The sequence below is a fragment of the Anoplolepis gracilipes genome, chromosome 7 (genome assembly GCF_047496725.1).
Source record: "Anoplolepis gracilipes chromosome 7, ASM4749672v1, whole genome shotgun sequence".
NCBI lineage: Eukaryota > Metazoa > Arthropoda > Insecta > Hymenoptera > Formicidae > Anoplolepis > Anoplolepis gracilipes.
The window spans coordinates 4,129,555-4,153,692 of NC_132976.1; the positions used below are offsets into that span (position 1 = coordinate 4,129,555).

At 30.9% G+C, this 24,138-nt stretch overlaps 1 protein-coding gene across 1 annotated transcript; it reads right to left on the reverse strand.

Annotated features, from left to right (window-relative positions):
• Positions 1-597: 597 nt before the first annotated feature.
• Positions 598-16,459, reverse strand: LOC140667588 (uncharacterized). The gene is made up of 9 exons (XM_072895670.1): positions 15,318-16,459; positions 9,718-10,731; positions 8,625-8,924; positions 6,705-7,492; positions 5,899-6,066; positions 5,115-5,355; positions 4,016-4,142; positions 3,739-3,920; positions 598-2,655 (listed from the first exon to the last, which is right to left on the reverse strand). The coding sequence occupies exons 2-9, from the start codon at positions 10,669-10,671 to the stop codon at positions 2,410-2,412; spliced, it is 3,006 nt and encodes a 1,001-aa protein (XP_072751771.1). The 5' UTR covers positions 10,672-10,731; positions 15,318-16,459; the 3' UTR covers positions 598-2,409.
• Positions 16,460-24,138: the final 7,679 nt, after the last annotated feature.

Sequence of the window (24,138 nt, forward strand, 5' to 3'; positions counted from 1 at the left end):
ATCAAAATTCCGATAAGTTTGACGATACAATATGAAAATATTTTCTGAAGGTATTTTGAATACTGATTCTGAGAGATCGGAGATAAAAACAAAAAATCGTTATTATTATTTCTTTTCAAATAATTAATAAAAATAAAGCAATAAAACCAAACTTTATCATTACCAATTTAATATTATTTTTTACTTTATCTACATTATATGTAATTAATAAAATTATTTAATAGAATTAATAAAAAATAAATTTAATTAGATTAGATTTTTTGAGAAATGAGACTGTAAGGAAAGAAACAAAGTTCCTTCTTTGCTCTCGCGTTTATTTTTGATCGAAAATGCATTTGATTAAAATCACCATAAGTGTTGCAATCTTGTTTAGTAGACTCATTAATTTAATAAGTTTACTATAATTAAATTTAGGTTTATCAATTATAAAAATACTTACATTAAATTTTATTTAATTTTTCATAATACACAAGTTATTTACTATTTCGTAATTTAACTTATGTGACAAATATAATATTACCTATATTCCATTATTATTTATATTATATAATATTTATATAGAATTATATTATATATAAATATTATATGGAAATTTCTTATTTTCTATGATGTACATATATAAATAATAATGCTCATAACTCGAAAATAAAAAGCTATCGCCTTCTAGGACTTTTTACTGCAAAAAGAAATAGTTACAAATACTTGTTAAATTTTGCGTCGCCAAAATTATTGAAATTACGTTAAATTGACGAGAATAAGGATTTGATGTATTTTATCACGTATAAAAAAGAACTATCTTTAAATTCGATGTGCAAATAATTACAGTAAATTACATCGTTCGTTCACAGTGTGAGAGAGATGGGAATATCAAATGGCGCGATTATCATGTATGTAAAAACGTGTTTGCGATTTGCATATACATATATGCCAATGTAATACACGATACACACACGCATGTTTCGTCAGAATCGACACACGTTAACGCTTTCGCAATATATCACTTATTGTCTAAGCGCAGTAATAGTGATTACGTTGGCATCAACCTTTTGATTTGTAAAACAAACACGTCTAGCATCTCAGCGATTATTACTTCTCCCTCTTCCTTTCCCTGTGTTGTAACAATATTAATGATTTACGTGATAATTTTATAAAATTAGCATTTCTATGTACATTTCGGAATAAATGACGAGTAATACGATATGACAGAGAGACAACTGGAAAAAACATTTCTTAATCGAGACCTTGATGTCTTTCTTATTATTAACAGATGACAAGTTGATGAATAGTCGGGGAAATTGTAAAATCGCCTTTTCGTGGAACATTTGTATGTGTGTGTGTGTATGTGTGTGTGTGTGTCATACATTTATTATCTACATATGCGAGCGTTTGATTGGCTAAAATTAATATGTATGTAAAAGTTATTACCTTGCAAAATATATATATAAAATATCGATAATAATAAGAAAATATGTACATGTTAATTAAAAAGAAAGACATTGTTAATGCTAGCATAGATTATTGCGTTTTGCAAACATCACGGTTCAATATATCTGTTGTTGTATCGAGTATAACAACTTTGAGCAATTAAAGGTAGTATACTTTTTGTACACTCAAACTGTAAATTACAAGTCCATGTTATCAAAAAAAAAAAAAAAAAAGAAAAACGATCGATACCATTAGATTAGATAAATGAGATATTTTACGTTTTTAAAAGCATTTAATCATTAGAAATGCTTCTGCTAGTTAATGGAAGGTTTAAATATTATCGGATTGTAATGATTGCAGTACGCAATTATATATAATGATTTAAGACAATAATCTTATTTAGCTATATCTTAACTGTAAAAAGTTCATAAACAGCACTACAGTAAGATATCTCGTCTGGCGTAAATGTCTGTATTTTATTATTTTAGTCTCTTTTTATTATATATGTAAGTAAGAGAAAAATATTTTTTATATATATATATATATATATATATATATATATATATATAATATTTTTTTCTTACTTCTATCATCACACAATATATTGATCATTAGTTTTTGAAACTTTAATTAATTTTAAATTAATACACGCCCGCGTTTAGATCAACATCGTGAATATGAAGTCACTCGTATTATAAATTGCTTCTTATCAGATTCGCAACTCGAATACTTCGGTCACAATAATTTCGCACAATCAACAATGTTACATCTCGTCAGTACTTTTTCTCTCACAGCTTGAGTCACAGTCTTGAAGGCTTTTCTCGCAATGAACGTGTCGCGAATCCATAACGTGTTGCGTATGTAAGCGGAAAATCTTCATGAAGTCTAAATGCTTGTTCCTTCGAACACTTCTAGAGATCAGTCTTGTCCTGTAGAGTCCGCGACCAGTCGGACTCTATTCTTCCATGTCTTAATTAATCGTCATCATAATTTCTTGTAGAATATTTTCTTGATAGCCTCCTTCCTTTCAGGCGACACGAGAGCCAGAGGCGTCTTTCCCTGTCGATTCTGTATGTTGGTCTGACCACCGGCTTGTACCAGAAGCCGGCAGACTTCCTTCTGCTTCTCCAAACTCACGGCATTCGAAACGGCCGCGACCATGTGCAACGGCGTGTTGCACATGTAATTGGTCTCGTTTACGATCCTCGAATTAGCCTTGCACAGTAACACCTGTTGAACGCGAGAAAAGCCTGTGAGTGTAATTTGTGTAAAACAAAAACTGTCACGATATATTTTCATCACTCATGATAAAATACAAAAATTTGATCCTTCCTCAAATCGAAAATATAACGTAATAAAATGAACGATTCTCGAGTATGTTAAATAATTCATGTTAAAAATGTTCCGTCTTATATCTCTTTGTAAGCTATCTTAAAAGAAAAAAATTATTTTTAAAGATAATTTTTAAAAGGAATTACTTTTAAAAAATTAACATTTTAAAGAATATCTAAAATACCCCCTTATCTTTTATACACTGATTTTTTATATTTTTCTGAATGCTATTTATAAATTAAGAGATGTTATTATATTATTATTATATAAGTAAATTCCAATGTAAATTTATTGTTAAACAAATGCTTTTTATCTATAAAAGAGATAAAGAATGATTATCAATAAGTATATTTTTTTCCCAAATAAGAAGGAATTATCGTACGTGTTATGTAAATGCGACAGAAGAAAACGTGACAAGTGGCCACCACATTGAATTTTTATTAACGCCCGACACATAACATGGTACTGTTTTGTAATCGTTGAATATGATAATCCACTATCGATGCAATGCAGTTCGTGTCACGAGGCTATCGCGCGGAATTGTAGATGAATAAGAGTGAAAGGATTATTTCTTTAATTTTCTGTAACCCTCTATAATTCCATTTTTCATTTATTGATTTACACGGGATTAAAAAGGAGAGAGAAAGAAAGAGAGAAACAAGCTTTTTACATAAAAATTACAGAAAAGAAAGAGACATCATGTTTAATTGATAGATACTCGCGAATATAATAAATCGCAATTAAAGTACAAATTATGTTTCATGTTAAGGTAAAGTTCATTTGAAATCAGCTGTTAGACAATTTTGTTTATGCTCGTCAGAAAATCAAATCAAATTCTCGAAATTTTGAAAATTTCAAAATTGTTCAGAAACTTCAATGTCTCCGCAGATCGTATAAATATCGCTTTATCAAAATGCAATAGGCGATTCGGGAATAACTGACACACTGAAGAGGAGGGAAATCCCTTCTCGGGTGAATTACCTTTATGAGCGCGGGATCGCAACTCAACGAGGCCGCCATGTGTAAAGAGGTGTCACCGCACTTGCTCTCTTTGACCTTGAGATCCGAGCCGTTCTCCAACAGCAGACGCGTCGTCACCAAGGACTTGACACCTCGTCCGGTAGGATCGTGCGATTCGACAGCTATGTGAAGAGCGGTTTTACCTGGAATGATGCACAAATATTCATGTTCTCACTTATCTCAGAGATCGGCCAATCTCGATTGGCCCTTTTTAATCTCATTACTATGCTTGACTTACCATCGTAATTGCAGTTGGAGAGATTGAAAACGGAATTGCCTTGCAGCGTCTTTAACGTTAACAATTCCGCCAGGACCTCCCCGTGAGAATCGCCTTGCGCCGCGATAGAGTGTATCAGCGTGTCACCCTGAAATGAGAAAAATATGATAGCATCGGAAAAATTGTTTGTATAAAACGCATAAAGTTATTATTAAAATTGTTCATTAATCACGTTTGAGGAAAAACTGGACGGATCAGTTACGTCAAACTTTAATGAATCTAATTCAAAATTCTGAATTTGACATAAAAAGTACTTTTAGTTTTTTTTAATATAAAATTATAATTGATTTATGTGAATTAAAGTAAAGAGTTATCCTTTAGAATATAATTTAATTTCTATATCATAAATATTATTTCAGACTAAACTAATTTTTTTTTATAATAATCGTATGTAAAAATTCATAAAAAGGAATTCATAAATAGGAATTTAATTTTTCATGAATCTCGAAATGTGTTATTTATTAACTTTTATTATATATATTTTATATATTTTTTATACATATTATATATATATTTTTTTAAATTATATTTCTTAACTTTTTTGACGTAGTTGATCCGTCTAGTTCCTTTTAATTACGTTTATTCCTCTTTTTCAAGAAAATATCACAATTATTTATATATAATTAGTTGCTTGAAAATGTATTTATTATGAAATATATGCAATTATTTTAGCGATAAGAAATGTAATAGATATTTTTCGAAGCTGAAGATTCATCCGATCTAATACACGCTCGATTTAAATGAGAATAATTGTAGAATGATCGTCCCTATTATACTATGTCTATGCCTTTGTATTTAAATAAGCCATAAAAAACTAGCGCAAGTAGGATAAAATATTTTCTTTTGTATCATATATTACACACATTAATAATTTTACTTAAATAAAAAAAAATGTTATTTCTATTTGTGCTAGTTTTTTCTCTAATTTATTTATATACAAAGACACATTAATAGACACAGTAAAACGGACAATTACTTTATACGAATGCGATTAACGAACCCTGCAAAATCTACGACTCTCTCCTACAATAAAGAATCAGACATATGTAAGAAAACTCACACGCATGTGATATAGTCTTTGATTGATTTCGAGCCCTTTTTGTAACATCGCGGCGGCCAGATATCCGCTGACATACGGCATTTCCGGGCAATTCATAGCGGCCAAGTACAAAGCGTCCTCGCCGCGATTGTTCACCATCGACAGGGCGCTCGGTACGTTGCCCAATCTCTCGACCAAGGGTGCCAGATATGCTTTCTTTTTCATCAATTGTTCCGGATTGCCCACCAGACACATCAATGTCCTGTTATTTATGTAATAACACGTATAACAATAATGTTAACATGACGCGTTCACGAGTGATTGTTTTTATTTAGAATGTTTAAGATTTTCAATATTAAGGAGCAAATTAATGGAAAATATTTTATAATATTAGTATTATAATATTACAATATTAACTTTTCAAAATTAAACCTCAAATTAATGGAAAAGCCTTTATAAAATTGTTAATTAATCACACACATATTACATACGTACTAATAAAATTATAGAATTTATTGTGATAAATATTTTTTTCCTTATTAACAATAAAAGCCTCAAAAGACTTAATAAAAAATCCATTGCAAATCGGTCAAAATTAAGATTAAAAGTAAAAGAAAAAAATTGATTTGTTAATTAAATTGTATTATATTTAAATGACACAGGCTTTTTTTTACTGATTACATAAAAATAGTATATATTCGAATATCAAATAATATGTATTAAATATATGTAAGATATGTATATTTTTAACACATATGCTCTTTAATCATAAATTTACATATCAAATAAAATGAGTATCACTTACGTATCACCGTCCTCGTCCGCAGCCGCTAGTTTCTCTACGGGCTCTTTCAGGAGATTACTCATGGCTCTTTCCACTTCCTTAGGATGCAATCCTTCCTTTAATCTCTCGCTCGCTCTTACGGACGGCAAGTTTAACGAAGGCCATGGTAATATGCCTCGATTCGAGTTTCTGTCGCAACGAACCGAGTCGTTAACCACACTTTTTATCATATCTATTTCATGCGAAAGCCATGATAATTGCATATTTTAATATAAGCGGTATAAAAACTATATAACTTTCATGCAAATTCAAATTATGTTGAAAAATAGATTAAGAAAAAAACATATTTATTTGTACTCAATATGAGAATTCAGAGATTATTACTTCCAATTTATAATTAGCCTCTGCATTCTTTAATGTCTTCAAAAAAACATGCCATTGACAGAAAACTTGAATAATGTATCCTTCGTAACATTTTTTCGTTATCGTATATTTCATTGCAATGTCTATTATTTTATAACTTCGCGGAAACATAGAATGCAATATTTTTTGCATCGCACTAGCTAAAAATACGTAATAAAAACGCGTTACATTTTAGAGCATATCTTCATAGTTTCCCTCCAAAAAAAAACCTATATTTTAATAAGATTATTTTGTTCAAACTCGGCGAAAAGTTTTTAATTAAAATTTATATTTAATTATATTTGATAAGCACATTTTCTATTTTTTTTTTTTTTTTTTATGTCATTATTTCACGAATTATTTTGCTGTCACTCATTCAATTTTCGTAATTACATTTTACGTGTCGGAAATTTTGTCAAGCTTACCTCTGCGGACGATTAGGTATAAACGAAGAAAAGACCATCGTTGGTATCTGATAGTCATTGGTTACAAATATCGACGATGCCTGATTGTATCTCTTCTCTCCGTTGGATATGTTGGCACGGATCATTTCGTACTTCTCTCGAGACGCGTTTTGTTCGGGCATCTTCTCGTTGTCATTTAAGGCAGCGATATTGTGCAAGGTATTGTGACACGTGGACACGTTCACCTGATCGTTCTTTACGTTCGGCTCGTAATATCTCTGTTGCAGACTGGAAGTCGCTTGGCCGTTGACCGGCGTGCAATTCACGAGCGTGCCTCCGCTGGTGTTTTGCTTGCTCGTGTAAACCGACATGGGGTTGTTGATGGAGTGGCTTGCGTTAAAACAGATGGACTTTTCACTCTTTCGCACGTCGCGACATCCGCGCTCCAAGTTGTTCTCCAATGTCCCTCGCACCGGAGGAACAACGCATATACGATCGTTGTAGCCCAACGAAAAACACGGGGCGTTCGAGGCGACCTGCGGCTCCTTCAGCGACTCCTTGCGTTGATTGTCCTCCTCAATGACCTGCTCAACGAGCTGCAACAACTCGATGGTATCGCTGCTGTTGACGATGGTCCCCGAGGAGTCGTAGGTGTTCCAATCGGACAGCGTTTCGTCGAGCTGATCCTCGAGCTGATAATTCAGAGGTGTCTGATAATTCAATGGGCTGGACACATCACTGTAGGATCTATTAGAAGACGAGGATGAGGAGGACAGTAATGCTTGAGGCACTCGGTAGGTCGACGCGACCTGAACGAAAGAAAGACGTTCGATTAATGGAAACCATCTGCCATCGAGTGGATTCGTTTCACGTTTATTTATCGTGATGAAACGCGTGACGAATGTCAAGTAACTGCCGCATAAATTCGTACAGGTGAATATTTTACGAGACTCCGTAAAACTGTGATAAAAGGCGTTTTGTGGACGAAACGACGCGACGTGTCGGTTGTGCATAAAATTTTGCTTATTTAAATTTTTTTATTGCATTTCTGCTTTCATATTATATATATAATATCCGACAATAGAATCTTCTGAATTAAAATATTTTACGAAAAGTCATAAAAAAGTCTGAAAAAAGTAATATTATTATATCATCAAATAGCTTAATCACACAGGGGGAACGATCAGATATATAACGAACAGAAGAGAAATTTGTACGATAACATCGTACAAGATATAGTCCGTTGAATGTATAATAAAAATATCGTCTACAAAAATACCGACATCATCAGGTCTAGAGATAAACCGCGTGAGCTTGATACCAATCTACTATAGCGAATAAATTCAAAATCTGTAAAAGTGAAATTCGCGACTCTATTTAATTTACATATTAATTTTATGTAACGCTATAACATAACGTTCTATAAAGTAATTTGATTTTAAACGTAATTTATAATTATTTTATACCTATTATTTTATCATATGATATTCTTGAATATCATATAAGAACGTTTTCAAAATATTATTTCAAATATCATTTAACAACATTACATATTACATATTACACATCATTATGATATCACATACATTTTAATAATATATTACATTAATGATTTCTTGCTTAATGTGTGTACATGAAAATTCACGAAAATAAATATTTTATAATTCAGAGCAAATCTTTATTTTAATTGAATTCACAAATTAATTATTAATTTTATATTTTAAAAGATTAAAAGTGCCAAGTGGCAAACTCATTAATTTCGAAATGTATTGCAGAGTTATTAACTTTCAATCTAATTCCCTGCAATATCGAATTATCGGCAAATCACGACGAAATACAGTCGCGTGAAAAGCTTCTGCGGTTTTACTTATTCCGTGCTATTTATGCATTCGCGTCGCTCTTCATGCATTTATGCGGATCATCATCGCGATCGGGGCTTACCTGCGGTGAACCGAGGGGGCTGCCGATGACGTTGACGTGCATCTGCGGCGACTCCAGGTTCGTGGCCGAGCCGGGCGACTGGGCGCGACTCGAGGCCCGGCTGTTCGACCTCGAGACGACGTTGTAGTTGTAGCTACTCGCCGGAGAATCGGATGACCAAGTTTTCGCGCTTCTCGGCGACGGGATCGAGTGACTGCCGGCGTCTGAGAGTATCGCCGCTTGAAAGCCGTTGCGCGACAGGATGTCCATCAAGGACTCCTCTCCCGACTCGTTGACGATTATGGAGGGAAGTGCCGCGGTCTGAAATAAGATAAATTCTTGTTCAATTATAAGTAGACCTACTTGGGAAATTTTTCTGCGTCGTGTATTGTGTTTTATTCCGATACGGTGATTTCCATCGTGCGTAATTTATGCTTTCGTCAATCGACTAAATAATTATGTAATTGCACGATTTATTTTTTTTTTTTTTTCAGAAGGAAAGAATCTTTATAAGTTTTTAGTTATTTTTTAGAACAAGTAAAAATTTTGTTTGCATAAAGGAAAATTAATAGAGTTAAAAATATCTGATAGACTTATTTATTACATGTCAAATGTAACATCCTCAAATTAATCTATTTAATTTGCTTTTTTTTTTCTCAAGTTCTCAATTTTAAATCTCAAGTGATTTTTATGAAAATGTTCTATATTATTGAAAAATAAATAATTAATTCTTTTAGATATTTTTTTTTCGCAATTTTTATGCAATTTTATCTAGAAGAAGAAAATGTTCCCTTAATATTATTTATTACATATCAATTATAATACTTGCAGATTGATCAACTTAATTCGTTTTTTACATGATATTAAATGACGAATTATTATTATTATTATTAAAAAAAAATTTCATATTAATAAAAAAATATATAAACAATTCTTTTAGATTTTTTTCCCTTTTTGCAATTTCTGTGCAATTTTATTTGAGAAAAAAAATGCGCCTCGATATTTAAAGTCTCGTAACGTAACAATGACCTGAAGAGGACCGTATACAATCTCGTAGAAATATTATTGTACGTCGTGTTACTACATAGTCTCAATGACACTTTAATAGACTTACGTCACCAGTAGGATCTCCGCTGTGAAAGATATTGTCGCCATTATCTCCGCTCCAGCCGGAGTCCATCGCCAGACCCGCAACTATCGCACCAATCGACGACGACTGATTATTTCGGCAGTTCGAGTTCGACAGCTGATCCAAGCAAGGATTCAGTTTCTCACTGTAATCCTTGTTCCTCAAAATCTGCTCGGCGGTTTTATCGTAGTCCACGTGAGCCACGTCGACGCTGTCGTTGGCACGCGACAGACAGCTGACCATGGAATAAGGATGATGGCCAGCTCGTAAAGGCTGAAAGTCCGGCTTTATCGGTCCTCGTTCGATCAAATCGGAATCTTCGTGCTTCTGTTCATCTCGTCGCTCCTCCTCGGCTTCTGAATCGTCGTTCGAGGAATTTCGATCGTCCAGATAGTGTCGACGTCGTTCCTCGACGTCGCGGATGTTGAACGGCAGGTACTGCTCGTCCTTGTCGTCGAACGTGTCGTTGCTGTCCTCATTGTTGTTTACATCTTCGTTATCAGCCTGACGGTTCGCTCGCGACTTGCAGGTGTCCCGATACTCCACATTGTCAACGTTTTTTTCGCTGCTAACGTGACACGTCCTATTCTCATCGTTCTCCTCGTTATCGTCGTCCTCGTCGCGAGCGAAATGCAGATTCTCGATCTTCTCGATTATGTTCTCGAATTTAGTCAACTTCTCGCGAAACTCCTCGTCGAGATCGAAGCTCTTGTCCGCGTCCGCGCTCGAACGGCACGACGTGTCCGGGCTGGTTGACATGTCTTCGGCCGATCCGTAACCCTCCTCCAGAGAACTCACGGACGAGCAGTCCGGAATCGAAACGCGTTGCAACGCATGCTCCTCGATTCGGATCAGCCTCGTGACATGGCCGGGATTCTCCATGTTAGCTATAGCCTGGATTTTTTCTAATTTTGCGTCCTGATTAGAGACCGTCTTCATACTGTGTTTCCTCAATAATTAAGTCTCTTTTGGTCCCATAAACTTTGTTCCTATGTAAATCTGTGAAATAAATCATCGCAAATGTCACAGATCATAGCATTAATATAGTTATATAATTATTAATATAATTATATATTTTTTATAAATGTATTATGAATTAAAAAATTATCAATATATTTAATTTAAGTAAATTATATAAAGAAATTAAAAAAATTGTTAATTAATTTAAAAATCATAAAAGATTTATTAAAAAACATTTCTAAATATTTTTAATTTTATATATATTTATTTATTTATTGCAGTTTTATTAATGATTATATTTAGATTATATCATATTTATTTATATAATATTTTTTATTATATCTAATTCACTTTTCTAATCATTAAAATTTATAATAAAATATTCGATATTATTTATCTTAAAATTACTCGAATAATGTCATAATTAATCTAAAAATATTGTCATCTGAAAAACGTTGATTTTTTTATAAAAAATAATACGATGCACAGTATGATTGGTGGACCTAAACATTCAGTGCAATATATGTGGCAAGAATTAATAATAAAAATGCGGCAATAAATTTTTTGAAAAATTGTTAAAAAAATTAAATCTAATCACGTCTTTTCAATCCCACATTGCTATTCGCGTAGAAATAAAAAGCTCCCTTCCTTTGCATCAAAGTTACACATACACAAGTACTATTTTTGCTTAACTATTTTCGATGTCACCATTAACATTACAAAAGTGTTTATCGAGCAACTTTGCGTTACAACTAAATATGAATGCTTTTCATTATGTATCTCGATATCCGGGACTGTGTTTTCTTTTTTTGTTATTTGACAGCTTTTTATCATTCGATAACGCTCGTTCATTAACACTACATATCATGTATTTAATGCAAAAAAGAAAGATATGTAGAACGCGTAATATACATTCTTGCATAAATTTTTACCAGATCGAGAAGTGGCTTACGTTGCAATTAAAATCAATGATGATCGATAAAAAGAATATGGACAGTCTTGCAACATCCCGCGTGAAGAACAATCGCATTCTAAATAGATATTCGTTAAAAATTTCATGATAACCTATGTTCTCGAGACAATAAAGATCGTATTATCATCATTTAACAGTCGATTGCCATATTGACGTTCATTAGATGTGTAATAAGACTTTGATTAATTTCAATCACTACTAAAACAATATTTCCTCAAATTGTTGTAATACATTTTTATATTATTATATATAATTAATTTTATATTATATAGTTTTATAATAGTTTATATATTATAAAAGAAATTTAAAACTTTTATTTCTGTAAAACATAGAAATTTGGAAAAAATAGAAATATTAATGTTAACTCACTAATTTTAATTCACTAATTTTTCTTTTATCGTATAAGATTATCATAATTTATATTTTAATATAATATTGAATTTTGTTCGAAAAGTTTCTCATTTTATTTTAAATAAAATATATAAATTAAAAAATGTATAAATAGTTTTTTAAATCGGTCAATATAATGTGATTATTGTTTTTCATTGATAATTAAACTGAATCCGTTATTTTTGTTAATGATTAAATTTAATCCATTTATTGCTTCCGCTATTCTAAATTCGTCGCGACAACTTTAATTGAAGGTTAAAATCGGATCTAAAGCAAATATATGATTAGCACATTTTTCTAATAAAACTAACCTTCGCACCTGAATAAAAGACTTAAAAGCATAATACGCTTATTATTAAATGAAAAATAAGAAACCAATAACAAAATATATAAACATTTAACGATAATAAAAACTAGGATCATAAATTCTTTTAATTCGACCAATAGATAAGTTGAATGGAATTTTAAGATCTTAATTAAGATCTTAAATCTTAATAAATATAAGAACAGATAATGAATATTGCACAGTTGGAAAATTTAATGTCTTATTAATTAATTAAAATTTTTTATTATCTTTTATTTAATGTCCCAAACGGTCTACAGAAATTTTTTTGTTAATTTAACATATTATGCATATGTTAAATTACATTAATAACATTAATATTATGTTATACTTTAACATAAAAATACATGTAAATTTCATAATTTGACATAATTTTTGTGTAAAAATTTATCGAGAAAATAATATTATTGTAACATTATTGTTATATAATGTATATATTACTCGTTCTGGCAACGCTGTCTCGATAGCAACAATACTTATACGCATTAGCCACGTGTTATGATCCAAAATCAAATATTAGATATTACGTAAATACTAACAACAAATCAAATATAAAAAACAATTTTTATAGCAATGTTCTATATATAAATGGCAATTTTATTCTGCGTATATACATATAATAGATTAATTTTTTTTAATTTTGTGTACGTGTAAACACATTAAGTATATAGTATTTTGGTTAAAATATAATAATAATTAATAATAATTTACATACGTATAATAAAATAAAACAGATGTTTGCAATAATTTTGGATATACTGTTGAATGCACTCGCAAGTCGACATATGTCAATATACATCGAGATTGCGTCGAGAAATGACTGTATTACTGTTAACAGTTACTCTTATACGAGTATATTATAGAATAAACTTAATATTTTTTTGTAAATTTTAACAGATAAATCCTGTCATTAATAATACGGAATATATTTATTGTGTAAAATTAAGAATACGTGCACATTGTGTTATTTTTATACTCTTTCAGTTGTTTTAATAATTTAATACTCTCTCTTGACTTGATTTAACAGAACAGCAATATGTTAAATTAACAAGTAAATGTATTAAATCTTAACATAAAAATTTAACCAATAAAATTGTTAACAAGAAAACACAAATTTTCTAACTGTGCGTTCTTAGTCTTCATATGAGACTGATATAAAATTAAAAAAACTCAAATAAAATATAAAATAAAAAATTTTAATAAAATTTAAGCAAATTGTGTATATTTTTATAGGATATAATTTAAAATTAAAAATCATAAATTAATTTACTATTTTATAAGTTTTTAGAAAATATCTTTTGACGTGTGCTTTTACATCTGTAATTATAAATAAGTCTGTACACGGAGGAAATTTTATATTAAAAATTACTGTGGTATGTAATAATTGTGAAAAGTGCTATGTAAAATTATAAAAATTACATCAATTTACGCAATTTTTGCAGTTTTACATAGCACTTTAACTTACTTCAATTTTCAAAAAATAAAGGGAGGATGGAGGATTTTGAAAAATATAACATTTTAGAAAAATCTGATTATGCAGTTTGCAGTTTAAAGTACATTAAAAACCATGAAACTATTTTTTTATATCTCTTACCGTTTCGACGGTATTTGCTCAGCAATATAAAAAAAACCGATTTTTCTCAAGAGGGTGTTTCATATTCTTAACGACCGTATGGGCACGTATAAAAAAATACGTGTCTCCTATTTTGACTTAGACTACAACATATTCGAAGCGTATTAAAATCGAAGGGAGACACTTCCATACCTTTCCTTGTTAGAGTGATGGTCCATAATTACTACATAGTAAATTTTAATATAAAATTTTCTCCGTGTAATAAAAAACGAACGCGCGCGATCGTTAGAAAATTGCCTGACTACTAACAATAAGTACTCGTGCGTTAATTTGATGTATAACAACGAGAATGTTAGTTGTCAGGCACGCGATTATCACACACGTAACTCACGTACGTGCATAAAATTATACTGCGTAACAAAGTTTTTATTGTACAAATGCAAAAATGTTTCTCTCTCTCTCTCTCTCTGTCTCTCTCTCTCTCTCTCTCTCTCTCTCTCTCTCTCTCTCTGTTTCGATAAAAAAACAACGCTATAATGCTTCAAATCTGTTTGTCTTTCTCTCTCTCTTTCTCTCTCTCTCTCTCTCATCAATGATTATAGAGCGATAAACGATGGATAATGAAGTGTTTTCCAAGAATAAAACTTCAAAGACGCAAATAGATAAGAAAATCTTATTCTTTGATATCTTATAATTTTAGTCTTTAAAAGTCAATAATTTCACAGAGATTGATATTTTAATTTAAGAATTTATTTTAGAAAAATTTTAATTCGAGAGACTCTTTACTGACTGGATATAGAAGTCAGAAAATTAAATTCTAGTTTCTTCCTTGATATATGTGATGACTTTTAGTGTAGATTAATTCGTAAGACAAATTAATTAAGCTACGGTTTATGTATTGTAGGATTTTTTAAGAACCTACAAATGGTAGAATAAAAATAAATATTTATTGATACGATAGAAAAATCTATTTTAAAGCACAACTTTTCTATTATTCGTAGATCCGTGTAATATTGTATATTTTTACATAATTTTGCATACACATGTAAGAAAAGAATGTACAAAAAAAGATTGAGGAAAATGTTTGCTGCGTGTGTGTTTTTTTTCTAAATTTGGTATAAAAAAATTTGAAGCGATTGATAGAATTGTTCTCTCTATTTATAAATCTCTACTCGAGAAAATAATGTTTACGTAATTCTTCTAGTTGCACGATGGTTCTCATCTAATTCGTTTTGTTTCTTATACAAAGCAATGTATTTATTCGGGGATATTAAAAAGTGCGTTAAAAAGAAAGCTGATTAAAAGGTAAATATTGCGTCACATGACGTAATAGGGTAATTAATTACCAAGGGCGTTTCCTCGGGACCACGTTGAATCGATGGCGACGCAACTGCGTCTCGACGGGAGATTTGGCCGAAAACTTTGACGAAACTCGCTCTCAGATCGCGTGTCCAAATAAATAACGCGCATTTCACGCGACCTTCACTCGCGAAAGACCAGCGGCTCCGAAAGTCCGAAAGCGCGCCGGCTCGATTTTGCGCCGATCTCGAACTCGCGAAATCTTTTATTATCGGCGCGCGATATTTCACATTCCTCACGATATTTTCATATTTTCGTCGCGTATCACTCCCAAACTTTCCGTTGCCTCAAGTTTTTTTTTTTTTTTTTTTTTTTTTTTTCTTTCGCACTTTATGAGGTCGATCGCTCTTGATCTTCCTTGTCGTTGCGTCTCGTAAGATCTAATTTAAGACGCGTAAAGCTAATAATATATATGTGGATATTTCATCAATTCTTTTTTTTTTTTTTTTGGGGGGAGGAGATATAAATATATTTTCTCTTTTTTGTGCTTTATAAAAATACGTTTAATTCGATTGGATTTTCTCTTGGCACCTTTTAGTGAAAATCGAGCTCATGGAGATTCATCCGTTTGCGATTCCGCGAACGATCTGGTGCATACTTACGCACGCACGTACGCACGCACGCACGTACGCGCGTGTTGTCCGCGACTCCGCAGCCAGTCAGTCGGCTCACGCATGTACGCGACGACCTTCGGGTGCTTAAGAGCCGAAACGCTTACACTATATGTATAGTCGCTCCGATATAATCGGGCGAGAACACTCGCGGGATCCTTATCTCGCGTCCGTGACTCTTGTCGAATCGGCGACGGGTGCCCCGGGTGCCAACAGCAACGATATCTCCGGCCTCTTCTTCTTTCGCTCCCCTGTCAACAAGCACAGCCGAGGAAGCTCTCGCTGCTTCTCTTTCTCTGGAATTTCCGCGCTCGCGTTTCTCTTCCTCCTATTCTAATCGCGCGCGTATTTCCCGACGCGCACTATCAAGGCCGCGAGATTCGCGAGACAAATCTGTCCCCCTCCCCGGCGATGACGACGACGACGATGACACTCCCGCGCGCGACGCAAAACGTGCTGCCGATCCGGAGCGATACGCGCGCGCGACTGACTGCTGCGGGACGGCTCATTGACGCGTGCCGACGACCCGCCGACGCGTCGCCTCCGTCATAATCGTATTCTTCCCCAGTAACGTAGCTAGTAGCGATCAACGCGAGTTTGAGAAAAAGAGAGGGAAGATTAACGAGGAACTGGACGAGTCAGCTATGTCAAAAGTTAAATCTAATAAGCTTCACGAGATTCATGTATTTGACATTTGGAGCGATACGCAAAGCGCGCTTCTATTTAAAAAGCTTAAGGCTTTTAAAATATAAATTAATAATTGTATATAAATTACATGTAACAATAAATAAATATAATAAGTATAAATTGATAGAATATAGATAATAAAATAAAATTTATATAAAAATACATTAAAATATAAAATTAATAATTAATTTGTGAATTTGAGTGAAGTAAAAATTTGCTCTATAGAATTAAAAATTTTATTTTTATATAATAGAGGTATTATAAAAAAGAATTAGTTTGATATAAAATATTATTTACGTTTTTGAGATTAAATTATATATTTTACAAAACAAGTATTTATTGAAACTCACAAATTAATCATTAATTTTAATATTATATTTTAAAAAGCTAAAAGTGTTTTACGCAATGTCAGATTTATGAATCTCGAAATGTATTAGATATATTAATTTTTTACATAGATGATTCGTAGAATTCCTTTTTAATCCTTTTAAAATAGCTACCTTTTGTGAAAATTCAAAGTATATATTTACATAATTAAAATAATTTATATTTCACAAATTAATTATTAATTTTATATTTTAATTTATATTTTAATTTATATTAAAATTATAATATATATATATATATATATGTTCGTCACTTAAAAAAAAAACATTTTGACAAAACGTTTATATATGTCCTTAAAGGATTAAATAAGAGATTATATTATATGATATATGCGTCTTTGAAAAAATAATAATGCATTATCTTTTCGAAACGACGCAAGACCGCGTCGCAATAAAGCGTCGACGTTAACATTATGTTAAGTAACTCTACTATATTTTTACACATATTGTACATACATACACGCGCACACACACACACACACACACACACACACACACACACACACACACACATACACACACCTATATAGTATCGACGATAATTCCGTTATCGTGTTCGCAAGACTCTTTTGTGCTATTGAGCTTTCTCGCGTTACGTAATTTCAAGTTTTCAAGCTGATATAAATGTACTTCTTTTTATTTTTCAACATTTTGAAAGTCGTTCTTTCTCTTGCTCTTTTCTTTTCTTCGTCTGCCAATCGATTCTGTATAAGTGCGTGAAATAATTTCTGTAAACATTACGCGTTGCAGTATTTCTGGAATTTTACTATCGTATGCTTTTTATCGCATGCAAATTATTGCAAAACGTCTTTTACGCTTCCAATTTTAAACAATATGTTTCTATAAATAATATTAATGCATTTTGTATGTAAACTTTCAGATGACATATAACATTATACTACCAAATAGCAGTTTTACACATAGTATTAAGGGATATTAGAATATAGCGAAAAATAAAATATTTTTTAACATTATGCAAAATATTTAAACAGACAATTAATGGTTTTTTCATATTTTTAATAAAAAGATCAAGATGAGAAAAATTAGCACTTATAATTTCTTAAGTTAAATTATAGATGTTTTTCGTGTCAATAATATTAATTTTTATTTAGTATTAATAATACAAAACTCACAATTTCTCCTTCCTCTTCCTTCTTCTACCTCTTAAAAGAATATGGTGGAGATCGTTGCTAAAAGTTAGATCTATTTAAAGAGATTATCTTTTTCTTTATATAAAATAAAAGTAATCAGCTGTCATTTTTTAAAGCATTTATTAAATAATAAAAATATCTCCGATTGTCTTTAACAGTGTCCATATATAAATAAAACTATATACCATAAATGTCCTCTATTAGAAGATGTTTTACTTTTCTCACTATAAGTGCGTTTAAAAATGACAACAAACAGCTGATTAGTTTCAGCTGTTTAACTTCCCATGGGACTTCCCTGTATAATACGGAAATAGATTTGAACAAAGAGATTTCGCTAATCTACTTTTATTACTGGGTTAAAGAACCATTTCCGTTTGAATCATGCGTACGGTCATGGATCGGATCCATGGATCGTGGATCCGCGCATGCGTCGACGATGATGTCACCGTCGTTTGCGTCGTTCTTCCACACAGATACGTTCGTATACGCGTGTACGATCGCTTGTCTAATTAACGTGTTGTGCATGCGCGTCAAAACGCGCAATACTAAACGCTCGCTCTCCCATCGGGCATACACTATGTAGTAAGTAACACGTGCATTAATTTCTAAATGCATATGCATATGATGGTTGCAGTTTATCTGAGGTAGGTCCGCGCACATCAGTTCTCCTTTTTTCTCTCTCTCTCTCTCTCTCTCTCTCTCTCTCTCTCTCCCTCTTGTTTTTATTTTTAGCTTTATATTGGACTTTAGCTTAACGAGGTGTATTCAAGACGCGCTGTCTGTTTTAACAATTGCACAACGCTACTTGCCACGCATAACATTTACGAATTGTTTATGGAGACCGAAGAATTGAAAAAAATCGGGTCTTCTTTGCGACGGCATCACGTGGTCATAAATTATTACGAATATATTTTGTATATGTTAATTAAATAGGTGATATTAAATACATATATATATATATATATATATATATATATGTATATATATAAAGAAATAATAAATAATGTGTAAAATAATGTGGAAAGGAATTGAAAAATTAACACTATACACAAAAATTGAAAAAATTCTCATTTATAAATAAAAAAAAATAAATATTCTCCCAATATATGCCCGAGACGTGAATTATAGGTCGCGCATTGAGAAATTGCCGAAAGATATCAATGACACAAGTACTCGCGGGAGACGCAACAAGAATACTTTACAGATAACATAAATATTTACACAGATATTGTAGAAAAAATGTTGACGCATGTATAATACATGCGCAATTATAATCAAAAAGCGCTTACTCTCGTCAATCTTACAATAAACTTCAGTTGCAGAAGTATAATATATCCGATAAGCTGGAGCGGCAAACAAATCATACAAGAATGATGTATCTTTTTTTTTTTACGCGGCTTTTCTCAAAGCGAGGCATTGTAAGTAAGCGGATTGTAAGTAAGGAAATAATGCGGTGATCAACAACTATAAGCGATTATAAAGCTTGCGAGAGGGAAACAAGTGTATCTCTGATGTATTGTAGTTTCGCGAACAATTCAATATATCACCGTTATTTATTAATCTCGCTTACTGCTGCTTCTACATCATTTACGAGAATTCAAACAAATTCTTACTAATTTATGAATGATAACGGATTTCTCTCACTTGTTTCCTTTTCTTTTATTTGATGCACTGACGTATGAGAATCGACGTCAGATGCGTATACTCTATAATAAATATCAAAATGATTGAATACTACGCTTTTATTCTGTCTGATATAGATCATCTCTTTCTCTCTCTCTCTCTCTCTCTCTCTTTCTCCAGATGTCTTAATTTTTAATATTAAATTATATTATATATTATATATTATATATTTTACATATTATATTATATATTTATATTATTTAATATTAATTTATATTCCTGTCTCACTCTTCGAATTACGTGAAATTTTTATGCGAGCCTCGAATGCTATATCATAAGAACATCTTGAGTTTTCTCTCTCCTCACCCTTCAATCTCCTACTTCCTCTGTTCCTCGACGAGTGACGAGTCGCATCATCGCGGAACCACTTCCGAGGAAGGCCAACAAGTTTGATTTGCATTCAGAGATTGAGCCGACTACGTCATCCGTAAACTGAATTAATCACAATCTTCTCACTAGCCAACGAGAGAAACATTACCACGTAAATAAACGTAAACAAATGTACGTATTTAAAAATTGAAAAATCAAACTGCGGTATTAAATAATATATTTATTGTTTTGAATAAGATTTGAAAAATAACAATACATGTATGTATTAATTATTAAATATATACTTGTGTATACTTGTGTATACATGCATATGTATAAAATAAACATTAGAAATGAAATGTGTTATCGCAGAAAAATACATAAACTAGATTTAATAATAAATAAAAAATCCTGTCTTTTTCTAAAAAAAGAGAGAGAGCAGATGTGATTTTTTAAATCTATGAATAATATTGAGATTAATATGATAGTTATAGTAATAAATTAATAATTTTCGAGTGATTAACAAGATAAAAACTAAAATTTTTTTTAAAAATAAATTTTAAGAAAATAAAAGATAAACAAACGACGCTATTTTAACGCTATATTTTAATTTCAAATTTAATTACACAAAAATATGCTATAAGAAAAGAAATTAAAAAATCTTTAAAGAAACATAATTAAAAAGATACTTGATGGGATCAAGTTTGGAAAATGTTTTACGTATATTTTAATGTAAATCATTCGTAATTATTGTAAACTTTTAATAGCTTTGGACAAACGGCTAAAAGAATTAGAAAGAAAATTGAATTATAAATGAGTATACGTTAGTTGACGTTTATTATGACCTTGAATATGCGACACAATTGTTCTTGTCTGTTTCTTGACGAACGTTATATACATATACATATCCCTATGTTTAGCGATATTTCAGATGGAAAAACCGTGAAAAGAGAAATTAATAATAAATTCATCCATTGATACGATAAATTTATCGTTATCGTGTGTTAGAGTCGCGATTTATAAAGCGCAGCATTATGCAAAAAAAGCGTGACACAAAAAAGTGAACGAATATGCGCGGGGAAAGCGGATCAATCGATTCGCATATGCAGATGCAAACACATACGGGCGATAAGAATATCCGTCTCTCTCTCTCTCTCTCTCTCTCTCTCTCTTTTTCTCGTCGCGAATAAAGGAGGTCGCCAAGTTGTCGGAATTATCGAAGACACCTCGAGCCGAGAGATAGCGCCATGATTCACAGGATGCAGATCACTCTGAATGCAGTTCACGTCGCTAGATCACGTTTCGCACAAAAAAAAAAATATATATATATCTAGATGTTTCAATTGATTTTCGAATTAAAAAATATACGATGGGAATTTTAATCGAACTGTATAAACTAATATTTATTAGAAAATAAACTTTGTAAAGGCTTGTCGCTTTGGACATTTTTTATTCATTAAATTAATCGTAAGACTATATCACTATTGAATTAATGATTTTATGGAAAAATGTGCTTTTTTTGGAGAGCATTTCATTGGATATGAATAATGGAATATTAAATTTATGTAGACTAATATGGTTCACTAGTCAAAAGTAAATCTACCGAATAGATTTATTTTTAATAAATATAATATTTATTTATTTATTAAACGAGAATTCTTTTCTGTTGATACAAAAGATTAGCAAATACCTGACAAATATAAAAACTAATTATACAGATAATACAAAAAATATACGGAAATTAGCGATTAAAGTAAAAAATAAGAAAATAAAAATAAATTAACGATAAGTGTAGGAGATAAAAATAAAATTTAAAAAATGAAAATGAATTAGTAATAAAAGTAGAAGATAAAAATAAAAATAAAGAAATAAAAATAAAAGTAAAAAAATTACTTTTAATAAAATCTATTCATTATAATAGATCTTTTATTGAAAATGACTGGTGTAAAGAAATGGGCTACGAATTCTGATGGCATGATTCTGATTTGTCGTGAATGATTAGAGTCGCGTGGATCGTGCGACATGACTTATTCTAAAATGGAACTTTATGCAATGGTCTTTTTTTTGCAATGGAAAGGTGTATCGTGACGTCAATATATTACTTACGTGGAATCCAGAAACTGGATGGTGTTTAGCCGCGCATAATCAACGACATATTCCAATCTGCAATTAGTATGCAATTACTTCGTAAAACATTTATCTGTCATTGTACTCGCGTGACGTAAACAGTGATTTAAACTCCGATAAGTCGATAGGTTTTTAAGCCTCGTCGTATTAAAATAATCTCGTTAAGTACCTGTTTTCGATGTCCTTGTCTCGTTGTTTTCATAAACGAAACTTCTTTTTTAAAATTTTACGTAAAATATTTCAATTATTTGAAATTATATATTTAAATAAATAATTAAAGAAATAAATATTTGAAATTAACTTCTTAATTTACTTTCTTATAATAAAATGATTTTCTTATTATGTCTGGTTACTCTTTAAATATATATAATATTGTAGTATAAGAAATATAAAGATAAAAATATAAAATAAAATTATTTTAAAAAATTCAACTCGGAGACTGCAGAGAGGTGAAAATACTTAAAATTAATTTGAAAGTTAAAATGTTTAAATTCCATGACTTTTCTTTTACACCTATTCTGCTTAATTAGACGAGGTTAAATGTTTATCTAAAATACTTTATCTTTCATATGCGAATTTCTAATAAAATGAAAACAATTGTTTTTCTTTTTTTCAATAGCAAATGATTCTGCTATGACAAAACCTGCTGAATGAACAATTTTTTATTCTTCCAATATTCGTTTTATCAATCTCTCGATTCCGAGAGTAAGTAAGTAATATTCGTTCGGAAATACCTCTTCGAATGATTCTTTCCTGACTTACTCGAGAATGGTTGCATAATAAGCCGGCGCTATTTCTGTTCGAAAAGCATACGAACGCACAGAATGCATAAAGTCGCTTCTTGTCTATGCGCTCTTACATTGCCGAACAAAATAATGCACATTTCAATTGAATCGTTGCGATCTACAAAGACTCTGAGCGCATCTTCAATAAGGCTCATGTATTTCGAGTGATTTAATGAAAGAAGATAAAACGTTCAACGTAAGTTTCAACGAAAATAAACAAATACATTACCACAATGATTTATGCAAAATGCTAAAAAAGCATCAACATCAAATAATAAATTTATATTATATAATCCAACAATACAAACAAAGAATTTAAGAAAATAAGTTTATTATTCTTATAGTTCTCTTATAAGATTTTAACCTCGGAAATATTCTATTATATTATAATAATTTTATGAACTTGAAATTAAAATTTTATTTTAATTTTCAACCTTTATAACAATTATAAATAAAATCAAAATTAATAAAATTTTCATCTGCTAAATATTGGTCACGTCGCATCTAAAGATTGTAATTAATTATTTATCTTATGACTAATATTGAATTTGTATTCAGTAACCTAGGAAGAAAGCAAAAGCTTTGCAAAAATTTTATAATTTATATAATATTTAATATTTATATAAATTCTCTTATAATATATGTGTGTAAACAATATTTTAATTTCAATATCCACCAATAATAATTTCATTTATTCTTTTATTTCAGTTTTGACATTAGATTTGATTATTCAACGATCTGAAAAACTCTTAAGTTTATATAAGTAACCGAAAAATTTGAATTAATTATTCACAATTATAATTTACATTTTTTTCTGCAATATAGATTCTATATTTAATCTCACATAGTACATCTTATTAACTTTAATATATTCGTAATAAGTTCCTCTTAAGAATTAAAAGTTCTGTGAATATATTTGATTTCTGTTTCCACTGATTCACGCGGTAAATCTTCTTTCTCCTCAAAGCTTACGTAATCATTGTCATAAAAGATACAGCAATTGAACATAAATTATTGATTTGATGGATAACAGATATCTATATATGTAACTGGAAATTTCGCTGTTTAC